Raw genomic sequence first — 14,871 nt, 5'->3', positions numbered from 1 at the left:
AAATATTATTCACGCAATCACTTTTATCTACAATTTCCCTTAAAGATATTTTAAAACTCACATGTTTTGTCAAAACTACTTCACCTAAACTCAATTTCTTCTACGTAATTATGAATGTTATCTCAGGTCATTTCGTAACACTACATGTCCCAGCCTATTTCTTGATAGGCCATTTGAATTTTTACCCCATTTCCTTTAAACATTATTTTACTTCACACCATTAGTATCCATTTCAGGTTACACTACTTTTATGTGGTAAAGTTAACAACTATTAAAATATACCTTTTAGCACCTCTACTCATATATTAAGCTTGTTAGAAGCTCTCAGTTGACGCGACTGTAATATTTTTAAATTTAACCAAATAGAGGGAACGCTTTAATGCACCTGTGACTTTTCCTAAAAGCCCACTCCACGAATATTCAGTGCTAACTTTATTTTTAATGGCACAGCGTTAGCGTAATGGAAGACAAGGTGACCTATTTTACGGGACAATTTTCATGAATGCGCAAAAGTTGGTTATGACAAAGCTTTTAGAGGTTTCAACGTCAATTTTGTACCGACAACGAATGGCGGGATCAAAAGGAAGGGTGACAATTTTTTTATGGAACGTTTCAGAATTTTGCATATTAATTAGAAAGATAATCGATTAAGTTTATCTGAAGTCTTTGACGTTGTTGTGTTGTTGTATCATTTTAGTTGTTAACAAGCTTGTTTTTATTTGGTTAGTATTTCTTCTACCGACCGAATTCTTATGCTGACTTTTAGCTTCCGTAAAACATCTAAGTTTTATTCCTGTGATTCTAACTCTTAATATTGCTAACTCGTCTACTCACTATTTTTGATTCATAATCTTTATTATTCATATTTAAAGAGCTAAATCTAAGCCCCAAGAACCGTTTATACAGGTTGTAAATATTCGAAAATCCAAACATTCGCATTTATAATACAGGTAGTAATAATATGATTAGGTTGGGCTTTCTTTTGTTTTCCTCCGTGAGAAACAGGCGTAATTTTCCGTATGTAGTGCGATTAGATATTCAATTACTGTTAAATCTCAATCTGTTTACAAGATAGTAACCGAACCCTATTGTAAATACATACAATCAGACATAAGTGAACTAATTAACAGTGATATAGTAAATCAGCCACTTAAGTTTGACGTGTAACAAGCATCGAGTTGATTCAGTAGCTTATCACTGACGTAATGACCTGGTTCATTAAATGAATCCGTTTACTATTTATATGGATTTCAGGACATCAAAAGTAGATTAAATATTAAATGAATATGGAATACGTTGAGATTGTGTATCCAAAAAAAAACATATTTTTTATTGCTCTCTTTTTCTCTATCTCGCTATGGTTGCATACAATTTTGATATCTAAGTAAAAATGGATCTTTCTTAATGTATAACAATGAAAGAGTACGTTTCCTGTTATAATCTACAAAAATATAAAACCAGGAACATAACGAATCAGCATTTTGTTAAAAAAATACTAAGATTACTTCTAATACCTTCAATTTCATAACGCATACTTAAAACTAAGCTCGTTCAAAGACCCTCGCAGAGTACATATTGATAGTACGTCTGTAAATAAAACCACTGCGGCATTCGTTCAGTTCAAAGTAAATCATGCATAAAATATGAAAACATGCAAAGCAATGGAAAGCAAAGCTTAAAATGATTTCATTTAAACGTTCGCTTTTGAACGTGAGAACGTTTCCTCGTTTAACCGTTAACCTCAATTTTCCTGTATAATCCAAGTTTTAGGTGAAATTATGTCAATTTCTGTTCACAGTTTATCGAAAATGATTTATTTTTCTCTGCAGGTATTATTGTGACACGTTACTTTTTATTTCTCCTTTTTTTTATTTGATACTTTCAGTCATGAGAATCCTTTTTCCTCTAAATAAATGAATAATACGACTTTGGCACTGGCTCACTAAGTATCTTTACGTTAAGTCTTACGTAAATTGGTTACCTACAACTATTTGTTTTTTATATGCCATCTTATATGTTCAATACATATTACTTATATTAAATAGGAACTAATATATTTATTCATTTCTCTTCAAATTTATTCTTTGATATAGTGGCATTTTACAAAGCAAATGAAATTAACCGGTGCTTATTTAACGTTTCAAAAGTGTTTCCTACGTTTACAAGATAAGACCGACAGTACCCAAATAAACTCAAAATCGTTTTAAATCCCTAATATTAACAATGTATGTTATTTTGTAGCGCCGACGGTAACTACGAAGTGACGATCATGACTAAAGCGATCCTGCATCACGACGGCAAAGTGGTTTGGAAGCCGCCGGCCATCTACAAGTCGTTCTGCGAAATCGACGTGGAGTACTTCCCGTTTGACGAACAGACTTGCTTCATGAAGTTCGGCTCCTGGAGTTACGATGGCTATATGGTATGAACAAAATATATTGTAATTTTACTTGCACAGCATGTATTCTTACAATAGCCAACAAAGGTATTAAGAGGATGATAAATAGACATAAGCAAAATATTGAGTCAATGTTTTTGAAAGATTATTCAACAGAAAAATACAAAAATTGTAGTTGTAGTTGCTGAAACCCTGATTAAGCTAGCATCATGTAGGGTAACGAGTCATCAACAAAACTTGTAGTCAGTTAAGAACCCTGCTTTCATGGCCCATAATTATAATATAGGAGTGAATATTTCACAAAAAAATTACCATACCGAATTACTATTTACAATATTCCAATCATAATCAGACTTCTTAAATGTTTTTAACCTACCACTGGCACTGCTATTATACTCGCAAACTTAGTACCAATAATGTAGCCAATGACCAAATGTTATAAAATGTCTATAAATACATTTTATCATATATAATGATGTCGGAACGTGATGAACATTTGATATGATATATCAATATCACTCGCGGCATGCACGTGCTAAAAATGGGCCATACTGCCCATTCAAATACACATTTCATATGCATGGATGGCAATGTGATTGTATCAAAATGTAATTTGATGGTATCCAAGCAAAAATATTCACGTTACTCTTGAACATAAATATGGTAGAACTGCTAAAGGTATTGTAGTTCTATTCTGTAGTATTAGTGGTCAACTTGGTGTCAAAGTTCTTCAAACCGCCCGAAAGGCCTTTGACATGGCTTAACGACTGTTGTCTTACTAGACAACAACCGGGGCCGACCATTTACGTGGCCTTCGAAGGACAAAGACCCTCAGTTCAAATACAACTATGCGGTCACCTATCTATAGAATGACCGCGCCAAGGGTTGCTTAACCCACCAATCGTTTACCGACCGGTGAAAGCAACTGGCTATGAGCGCCTCGGTGTTGTAGTGAATTAAGTTTATCTGAATTGGCTAGAGGTTGATTGACTTCGCTGTGTTCATAATGTCATTACCAGTTATAATTATTTAATAATATCAATATCAAAAAGGGCGTAAGAGATCCGGTATAGACTTTACCAAAGATCTGCTTTCGTGAAATTGGTACATTAAGTTTCCTTAAAGACGTGTCGCGCGATCAATCGAATCGAACATTTTCAGTTGTTTTTTTTACTTATGTATTTTATGGATTCAGTTGTTCTGGTCATTCAATACGTTTAATCATTAATAATAATATTGCAAGTATATTTAAAATTGTTAACAAGCAACAACGTTAAGTAAATATGAATAACATACACCGAAATACTTACTTCAAATCTTGTCAAAAATCTGTTATCGAAAATTTATATTTGCTTTAAAAAAACATTGTTACCAAGTCGCCGACCGTAATAAAATTGTATGAAACAAAAAATTGTGCCTTAAAAGAATTTGTAACGGAACGTTTAGAGGGAATGTAATCGAATTCCTTACTGAAAGCCTTTTCCAATTCTTAGTGTCAAGATAAACATTTACACCGCTATCTCAAAAATGTTTAAAACAGCCGAAGCGTTCATTCAGTAAATGGAGGGATAAGTTAAATTACACGTGTTTGCATATTTGATGATATTTTCGCAAATCTCGATCGTTTCAAAACCAACTATATTGTTTTTATCAAGGAGAATGAAATTGAATTATTAACTCTGATAACAACAGCGAATACAGTTTTAGATAGTGACCGTACTAAACAAGATAATTTAGGCACGTAATATAAAGCCGATGAGATAACAGGCGACAAAACGGATAGGCCACTTACGCCTTCAAAAACTTCACCTCAATAGCGGATAACAGAACTAGAATGAAAAACGGGAAGTGATAAAGTGTATCAAAGACTTTGCAACTATAGGCTCAAAACAGACGCATCCATCCATCGCAGTAAGGTACCTAATAAATCTGTGGTCGCCTACTTTCACATAAATAAAGTTGGGGCTTACGTCTGCGCCTTATATCGCCCGTGTTAAGGTTCACGGGGGAATTTAGATGGTGTCTATCTCCCTCTCACCTTTGATACTCGCCGAGATAGCGATAACAGCTATTTGTAAAGCTCCGCGTGAATGGTTTGATTCCTTAATAACGGATAGCTCTACTTGGGCTGTTTTGTTACGGTTCGTTTTCAAACTGCGATTCACTCTTTTTAGAGATCACTTTGGATGTCTCTATTCTGGGGTACCTTTGAAAAGGATGGTGTAATCTTTCATTCTTGTTGTGCTATTGAGTGAAAGTCAAATATATTTATTTAAAAAGGTCTTGTTTATTGAAGCTTACCTATACAGTCTACTGAAAGATATATGAATAGTGTATTAGGATAAATGTTTTTAACTGTTTATTTTGTTTTGTAGGTGGACTTGAGGCACTTGAAACAGACGCCGGACTCCGACCGTATAGGAATGGGAATCGATCTGTCCGAGTACTACATCTCAGTAGAGTGGGACATCATGCGGGTTCCCGCCACGAGAAATGAGAAATTCTACTCCTGCTGTGAAGAACCGTACCCTGACATCATCTTCAACATCACTCTTAGGAGAAAGACTTTGTTCTACACGGTCAACCTCATCATACCTTGCGTTGGGATTTCGTTCCTTTCAGTTCTCGTATTCTATCTACCTTCAGACTCCGGAGAGAAAATCTCGCTCTGTATCTCTATCCTCCTGTCGTTGACCGTGTTCTTCTTGCTGCTAGCTGAAATTATTCCACCGACGTCGCTAACAGTCCCCTTGTTAGGAAAATATTTGTTATTCACTATGATGCTAGTTACATTATCAGTAGTTGTCACTATCGTGGTGCTAAACATAAATTTTAGGTCGCCAGTCACCCACCACATGGCCCCGTGGGTGCGGAAAGTCTTTATAGATTTTTTACCCAAAATATTGTGTATACAGAGGCCGGAGAAGCCGCCCGATGATGATGACGATAACGATAAACCGACCGAGGTAAGAAATATTGATTCTGCAATAAATCACCAACATCACGAAATAAGAAGTGAACTGGAACACATCCCTCGGTAAATCATTAATCATCCGTAAAGGCATCGGCGTTTATCTTACACCGACGCTGAAATAAACCTCACCGCCTCGTAGCGTTTTAATTAAATTTGTAAAATAAAAGCGCTCACAAATGAAGTTCTTCAGAGAACCTCTTTCAGACGAAAAAACAACACGGCGCCTTTTCTCATTGAGTTTCCTCCATTCAAAACATTTTCCATCGGAACGAATTCAATACAAACAGAACAGAACGCTATTACAGCCGAGTCGAAGCCGCCCTCAACAATAACCATTTTAATTGTCCTCAGCCGCGGGACTCTTCTGGGAAACGCTCCTTTCAACGATATTCTAAATCCATTGTACTCCGTGTGTATCGCGAAAATATCGCTTCTAGCCCAATTTCATTCCATTTCGATTTTCCTTTATTACTCAACGCCGGGCGGGCTTAACGAGCGCGCGCGGCCTCCGTTATTTATGTTCCCCTGGTGGCTGCGGACGGATCGCGCGATATATACGATGCCAGCAGGCACGGCCCGAACCGAAACCTCCACTCTGGCCTAATTGTGTGCCGGCTTAAGCTGCGTCGATACACTGCCCCTCGCGAAACGCGCACTGACGTTTTAATCTCCTGGCATTTCATCCGACATCCATTATTGCACTCAAACGGCCTCCAGCTCTACGTCCATTTTCTTTGATTAATCTACATTGTTTCCTTCGTTCGGTATGTTGAAATTGAATTCGTGTTGCAGGTACTCACTGATGTCTTCGGTCCGGATGACATGGACGGAAAGTTCAAGGAGTGGGGTTGCGAGGAGTACGAATTACCCGGGATGCCTCCCTCCCCACCGCCCCCTCCGGGGGGCGATGATGAACTATTCTCCCCGCCTCCTGGATCCCCCTGCCGCTTGGACTTAGACGACGGCAGTCCATCTCTAGAGAAACCTTACGTGAGAGAGATGGAAAAGACTATAGAGGGTTCTAGATTTATTGCACAGCACGTCAAAAATAAGGATAAGTTTGAAAGTGTAAGTTAAAACATTATCTTTTTTTATTATTACAAATCTCGTTTTCAAGTAAAGTAAAGTAATAGTGTTAAACGTATCTAATCAGTTATCAAATAAAAGTAAAACGCTGGCGCTAACAGTATTTAAAACAATCTCTACGAGGTATCTGCGCAGCGTAGCTACACTGTGTAGATTGATCCACATCCAATCCGCGGTAACCATTGAGCCAAAGCCTTCACTGTAGGGAGCTGTAGAGGGCTTATCTGACAGCATCTAAATGACAGTATTATGTTTTAGGTGGAGGATGACTGGAAGTACGTAGCGATGGTATTGGATAGAATCTTCCTGTTCGCGTTCACGATAGCCTGCGTGCTCGGAACTGCGCTTATCATCTTCAGAGCGCCCACATTTTATGACAACACGAAGCCGATCGACATTCTATACTCAAAGATCGCCAAGAAGAAGTTGGAGCTGCTAAAGATGGGCTCCGAAGGGGACCCGGGTCTCTGAAATTCGTCTTACGTCTTCGGCCACTCGCCGCCGAAGACGTTCTGGGAGCTGATCGTCATGTGGTGGCACGGATGATCTATGTAAAGCTCCCAGTTGGGAACTGCTAGGCGAGAACTAAGTGTTTTTGTGCTCAGTGTGGTGCCAAGCGCCCGGTGCGCTGAAGGACGTGTACACGCCGTTAGCGTATCCAAAGCCGTCTTTTTATATAGAAAGATAATAAACTCGATGTCGAGACAGTGTCCGTCGATGTTCGAATGTCGCAGCGACCTCAAGCAACGGCCGTTTTGTGTTGACGCCGAATCCGCCGCAACTATTTTTATATTAGAATCGCTGTATTGAACGTTTATACTTTAAGCGAACGTATTGATTTACATTTATTAACGGAAGTTTCTTTTCCAGGTAATAATTTGATATGAGCGCACAAACATTGTACAGTTTATCTTTAGGTGTTTGTATTTATTTCTTGCGATAGTACGTATTCATTTTCAGAACGTTAACAGACATAATAATGTAATAGATAATTACTATTAAGGTTTACTTCGAATAAATCGAGCTCAAATTCGTAATGTCTAAGTATTGTAAAGTGGTAATATTCAATCAAACGTCGATTAGCATCAACATTTATAATAATAGTTACGAGCAAACGTCCTCGATGAGAGCCGGACTATTTAGATTATGTACTTAATTATGATGTAATAAATTTGAATTATACATTATATAATATTTGATAAACTGCGTACTCGCGTAAAAATCATAAGGACAATATCGATTATTGACGAATGGTAATAATTCCCCTTTAGTAGTAATGTCATAAGGGATTGTAGATACAATTAGGTTAAAAGCCTAGTCATCAGTACATCGTAAGGAACACTTATCATAAAGCCAAATAGTTGATAGTCACATCGCGATGGTGATAAATTAATTTACTAGATATATTTGTGTAACACAATTGACTGCCAATTGTAAAAAAAAAAACATTTTTATAAAGGTCGGGTATTCTTAGGTAGTTCGATAACTTGTTTTATTAGATTTTTTAATACGGAGTGCCAAATCCATGAAGCGTGACGTCACAGTTCCGAAGTTTGCCAACACACGAAGTTGTTTTTCTATGCGCGCTAATTTAATTGACGTTAGGTGTATCTTTTCGGATTCGCTTGAATATATTCTGATGTATTTATAAGAAGTAAAACGAATGCTTGCCCAAAAATGTAATGACTGATAAATTCACAATGTTAAAGCTTAAGTTGAGTGCGCGCCTGCGCACGTGCGGTAGAGAGTCGGGCGCGCCGTTACACCTCTCCCGTAATGTTAATGTTAACAGTAATTTCACTATAAATCCTAGAGTACAGGGTAAATTTAGTACACGAATGTCTCCTGATTTATATTTCTCACAAATTTTCACCGAATGTAAAGTCTTTACTCACTTATCGGCACTTTACCACTAAACACTATTAGATGATAAATCATTGTTGAGGTTTGTGACTTTAGTAAGTAACTTAGGTAACATTATATTAATTTGTACCTAGATTAGTCTCTTATTAGATATTACCTTGCGTTTCTTGAAGTCATGACTCACGGTTTATTTATATTTGAATATTGTTTGTGACGGACGCGTGAAGCGTTTTTACCTCACTTCAACCCATTCTGTAGGATATTTGTAGCAGTCTAAAGTAATAAAAAAAATATTTCGAGCCGCGTATTTGATATGTCAAAGTAAATCATGATAATGTTTATTAGATAATTACTTAGATAAACTCAGAGTTATTGATATTAATGATGAAAAAAATCCACAGCGAGCAGTTAGGAAAACAGGGATGGATATTGTAAAATAAATTAAAAAAATCAAATTGTTTTGTGTGGTTCGTCTTCGTAATTATAAGTGTTATTGAATGTGTATAGCTGTTCGTGTCGGGGTAACGCATAAACAATGGCTAGTCTAGACTTAGATGATACGTAAATAAAACTAGAAAAACGGTCTAACGTATTAGACGTCGTGGAAAGCTCGCTAAAGGTTGAACGATGTTAAATATTAGCAGAAGTTACGATAACCGCTGTATCACTTACGAACTGGCTCTAATATAACAAACTCTTCGAAGGAATTCTCGGATGGAATTGTAATGTATCCTCAAACTAAATATTAATTTTTCTAATTTACACATTCACGTCGGTTAAAAATAAAAAGTAGGAAAGTGCTATTGCACCACCGAAACACACCAATTTAGTATTACGAACTATTTATCAATAAATTAGTTAAGTCCACAGGCTTCCCACACTATTCCGTAATCATCCGAACTTTTATTGTAGATATTTGCTAGGTAAAACGGTCTGTTGTTATTTTTATATGACTGCAAATTAATAATAGTTAGATTTTCTAAAACACCATAGGGTAATGTGTTTAGAAATGAATGACGTACTGTATGAAACGTTTAGAAATAAGCCAGGGCATTGTATATATACTTCAACCGTGAACTTTGGAGCTAAGTGTAGTATGATTGGAAGTGAAGGAAGTGAGTTAGGCCTCTGGGCTATATTTTGCAACGATATAGTATACATTTTTTTCAATAACTCTTTACGTTGCTAATAGTCGATCTTAATTGTTGAAAATTGGTGAGCTATGTCGATACAACGATTAAAGACCCAGTACTTTGGTATTAAGTTTATTCCAATATCTTAATTCCGAGTTGCTTTGACAAAATTAACCCTGATTTTTGTATCTATGTATATAAAATAATTTGATGTTATTCGAACTTATATAAAAACTAAATACGCCGTAAAAAGTAAACCTGGAATGAATCATGTGGAATCGATACTAAATATCTCTCAATAGATTTTTTATTCTGTCATAGAAAGATGAGCTTAAATCTTGTGTACGCACTACTTAAGTTGAAACCGTACATTTACTTGAGATACAAAAATCAGGGCAAAAACTTGTAACGTTCGTCATGACAAAATCAAATCTGTGAATTTATTATGTTTCGTACTCTTTGCCGAAGCTCCAAATATATAACCAATGTTACACAATGTAGATGCATTTACTCAAAAGTTACATTTGTGTTGATCTCAGGTCCCTCTGACGTTAAGGCGATCCAAATTCCGCTGTTAGAAAAGGATAGCGCTATATACACTCTATAGCGGTGTCCTTGTTTCAGAGTCGATGCTGGGTTGCTCTGAATTGTCAGTATACGACCAGATCTCAGTCTGTTACTTCGTCTAAAAGACCTTTTGCGTTATGCTTTCGAATATTAATGTGTCACGTTTTATCTTTTAACAATTGTTAGACGCAGATCAAAATGTCTGCATAATTATTAATATTTCGGGTGATAAACGGGTAAGTGAAGTAGTGAACTTTGTCATATAATTGACATTTAGATAGGTAATAAAAAACAATAAACTCAAATGCTAGAAAACACTCGTCAATAAGATTAAAAATGGGTATTGTATAATTAATATTAAGTGGTATATTATTATAATAAATGATTAGCTTCTCAGTGTTTTTAGAGTTAGTCGACGAATGAGTCAACTTGGCGACGCGGTGTCAGAGAAATTTGTTATTTACCCTCAACTATTTGTTCCGTTATTTTTGAACTCAAAAGGTTGGAATCGTGCCAAATATGTGTTATCCTTAAGAATAGAATAGATTTATTGTTATGTTTATTAATCAATTGTTATTATTTATTAGTCGAATGTTGTACGTAGTGTTATTATTTAACAGCAAGTTTGTCTACATCGGGTATCGAGTTGTAAACTCATAGTCAGCTATCACATGGCTGTCAATAATTTTAAGAAATCAACTTAACCGAAATGTTGACGTGTAAATATAGCAGATCAACATAGAAATTTAAATAATATTTATAATTGACAAGTTATTTTTCTACATTCCTTTCAAGTTACCTTTAGTGCTAAAGTAGAAGTAGTGGATGGATGCGGTAGTGTTATCGACCTTTGCTTCGTCAGTAAATGTTGGTACATCAGTAAGATCTTCACTTTAGTTCATAATGCATTTGTTTTCTCTTACATGTAAATTTAATATTATTTGGAAGGAAGTCAGTATAATAATCCGTAACGCTTTATAATTAGGTTCATCGAAATCTAGAATTTCGTATAGTCATTTCTTCTACGACACCTTTTTGGATATGCTTTATTGCACGTTACCTTTCGTTGGCTTTTTTGGATCGTTTATCTTAATCTTTACATATAAATACTATATACCTATAAATACTCATGTAAGTTAGGCGTATTGGCATGTTTAATCGAACGTCTTCCAAAGTGACGTAAGGTATTATTGTTTGTCTATTCTGTACCTCGATATAATTTGTTAATTTTATTACCTTCATTAGTTATTTGGTTCTCTGTGTCTAAACAACTAATTTCACCTGTAACTTTTCCTCTATCATTATTTTCACTAATGCGAGCAGTGGTCCGAACTGACAGATACAAATGATTGTAATTACTGTTGACAGAACACAATACAAATCTCCTGCAACACAAAAAGCCAATATTATCGAATAAAAACCTAAAATAAGAATGTAAGTTGCTCACTCCTTACATAAATACAGTTGCAAGAATTTAAGCTCAGACAATAATGATGAAATATGTCATAAATAGCGAAGGCTGTGAACATATAAAATAGAAACGAAGTCTTAATATTAATATTAACACCACAATTACATAATTTTAGGACATAATAATATACTAATAAGCTAGCGAAGATTTCCATGAACGTATTCTGGATGTTACCAAAATAATCTCGAATATTAAAGCAACTGCAAAAGTATTGTTGACCCAGGCTTTCAGGAGTTACTGTAGTTAACCGTCAACGGGATTAATCTCATTAAAAAGTTGTTAAAACTGCCAAAATGTCAATGACCTTTACACACGGACCGCTGCAAGCAAAACTTTTAACTACTAATCCTAACTTAAGCTGTTATTATTTCTCTACTGTCGTTTTTATTTTCTAGTTTAACACATAATATAGAATATAAAAATAATTGTGTAATAAATAAGTAGATGAAACCACACGAAATTTGCGTTGAGCTTCCAACACGATTAGATGTAAATACAGAAATAAATACCACTATCAACTCGACACTTCCTTCTCTCATGTGTACAGCATGTATTATATTGTAGCCTTATATCGATGCTGACTTTTGAAACATTTCAAAACATTACTTTGAAAACCCTGTTAAAAACTGCTCAGAAATATTTATATATCCATGCAATTATATAAATCGGACAATCCTAAGATACCATATAACAAAACGCAAGAACTCATACTTATTGCTCCAAAAATCAATGAAATATAATAATAAGAAAATATTTTACACACCAAACCAATTTTAAATTAAACAAGGCAAGCATTTAAAATTTATGTATGTAGGCTAAAACATCGGGTAACAAAAACGACCATTAAAGACATTTTCACTATATTAAAATGGTCGATCAAAAGTACCAAACAAAATGCGTAACGAATTCTCATTAAATGCATTGATTGTGTCAATTGAAATAGCTACTTAATAAGCATTTTAATGCAATCGTATTACAGTTTGACATTAATTTATTTTGTATATAAAACAGTCAGCATCCATAAAAGGTGTTATTTAATTGTTAATTATATTTGAAGTTTTTTGTGCCTTATTTTATTAGTTATGGTCTCACGCTTTTTACCGTGGAAAAGATTGGAATGTTTATAGGACTACTGTTACGGATTTTCATGCTATGAACCCTATTAAACTTAAATCCAACTATCAATTTAACAATGACAAACTCGACTATGCCAGAAGAAAATCAGATTGCTGTGAAATTAACTGCAATACATGAACAAAATGTTGCTCGTACAATCTTATCGTAATTGTAAAATTTTGCAAAAACGTCATTTAAATATAACAACAAGAGGTTGCCAAACGTTGTTATAGTCATATTATCACGCCACAATAAGTAACTGTAGCGTGATCTTCAACAGCCAGTACTTACGAGTATCAAGAATTTGACATTTAAAATAAACTGAATTAATAGTTAGTTCTTACGCTATCCGCTAGGGGTGCTGATCAGATTTTCAAACAGCATTTCTCGATAGCCAGCCAGATTTCGATAGTCAACAGCTAAGGAAATCGTTCCTTAGAAGTGTGGAGGCAACAAAAGACGTATATTTTGGACAATGTATTGATGAAAATCTTTACCACGGTAACACGCAATTCATAATAATTTAGGTTGTACTTTCTTGTGTGCTTCGATAAGATTAGTTGATTAACTAAAGTTAGTTCTTTTGTATTTGTCCTCGGACTTGTATTTAAGGTGTATTAATTTATATTGAAAGCAATCATAACTGGTTAATTAAGTATGTAATTATTTGTCGTAACGACATAGAATAAGTGGACCTTTCGTCTCTCTATAATATTAAGTGTAATTAATGTCCTTTATTACTAGGTATAATGGTAATTTTTATGTTGATTATTGAATTATTTTACACCTTTCTCGTCAAGAGTAACGGTGGTTGGGTGTGTGGCGCTTGAAGATGAATGCCAATTAATTATGTGATTTTTACTACCCATATTATCTATTTATATGTGTCTATCAATATTTATCTGTATTCATTATATTTAATGTAATATTTCATATACTTATCATACTATATTATAATATATAATTATATTATATATATATTACGATAATTGGAGCCAAAGGTGTTTTACACGATTGGCGGTTAATAAAAAGTGAACTCAAAAATACAAGCAATAGTCACTTTGCGTAATTAATACTACAGCTAAAGATATCACTATGTTCGTACCACCTGACTTGAAATATCATAACTAAATTTCTAAGTCCATTGGTAGTATAAATGTTTGATTGAAACTAAGTTGCTCAATGTACTACAAAAACAACACCTGTTCTACGAAACTCATACCGAACCGAAATGCTCAATATCATTATAATATCCATCGAATTATAAACATATTTACTTATTCAATAACATTTAAATTATATATGTGTATTCTATTATATGTATTGCGTATAATACTATTATTGGTACGTATATATTTAATATTATATTATATTTATTGATCATATAAATTATCTGGTATAATCTACAAGTGCCACAAAAACAATCTGACTGGTGAAAATGACATTATGCAAACGAACACCACACTAATAATACAAAATATAGGTTAGATAGTTACATGAGAGTGAATTCCTAAATAATAATTTATTTTAATATTAAGGTATTGTAATATTACGTCATACAATAATAGACTTCTATGAGAATGTTCTCGAATAGTCACGTTTAGTGTTAGAAAAATAGTTGACTAAAGTTCCGTTCATACTGACGTAAACGTGAAGAAAACTACGATTAGATAGACAGCTGACTTGTATATACCTTTTGGAAAGGAGTGGTTAGGGATATAAGTCGTTTAGGCAAAAATGGAATAAATTAGGCGCGTGTTTTTTGACGTTTTTAAAGATGGTGTAGTTAAGCATACAGTCAGCTTCGAACAGTCTGCGTCGTGGCGCGACGCGTCAGTGTGCACGGAACTTCACTGTTCGGTCACTTGTATCACGAAATCATTGCCACTTAATACTTTTAAGATTTATGCACTATGCTATAATATACATATATAAATATAATAATATTCGTATTGTACTTTTAAGTCATAATAGCTCAATAATTTATGGAACTCTATGAAATTGTAATAAATAGTCTTTAAGCAACTATTATAAATAAACTTTAGGTGATTGCAAAGTTATTGTAAGGCGAAATAATATACATAATAAAAAAATAAATAATTTAGCTTTTAAGGTTTAAAGTTTAAGTCCCATTTTGTAATGTTAATTAAAAATCAAAAATCAAGCACTACCATTACCATTATGAATACACTCATGACTTCTTACTGCTAACATTGAAATGTATTATAAATATGAACTATAAATATTAAATGTTATGCGTTAA

General features: G+C 34.4%; 1 protein-coding gene across 2 annotated transcripts in view; it reads left to right on the top strand.

Moving 5' to 3' along the window:
• The window catches only part of nAChRalpha1 (nicotinic acetylcholine receptor alpha1), a 232,386-nt gene extending 217,547 nt beyond the window's left edge, over positions 1–14,839 (top strand). For both annotated transcript variants that reach the window (XM_076123209.1, XM_076123210.1), the window contains 4 exons: positions 2,242–2,422; positions 4,774–5,364; positions 6,165–6,440; positions 6,717–14,839. In XM_076123209.1, the coding sequence (XP_075979324.1) occupies positions 2,242–2,422; positions 4,774–5,364; positions 6,165–6,440; positions 6,717–6,929 (1,261 nt within the window). In that variant the 3' untranslated portion in view covers positions 6,930–14,839. The remainder of the gene's footprint in view (positions 1–2,241; positions 2,423–4,773; positions 5,365–6,164; positions 6,441–6,716) is intronic.
• The last annotated feature ends 32 nt before the right edge of the window (positions 14,840–14,871 follow it).

Source organism: Anticarsia gemmatalis, chromosome 15, assembly GCF_050436995.1.
Source record: "Anticarsia gemmatalis isolate Benzon Research Colony breed Stoneville strain chromosome 15, ilAntGemm2 primary, whole genome shotgun sequence".
Taxonomy (NCBI): domain Eukaryota; kingdom Metazoa; phylum Arthropoda; class Insecta; order Lepidoptera; family Erebidae; genus Anticarsia; species Anticarsia gemmatalis.
Note: the sequence above shows the minus strand (reverse complement) of the source record. Positions and strands in the feature narration are given on the sequence as shown.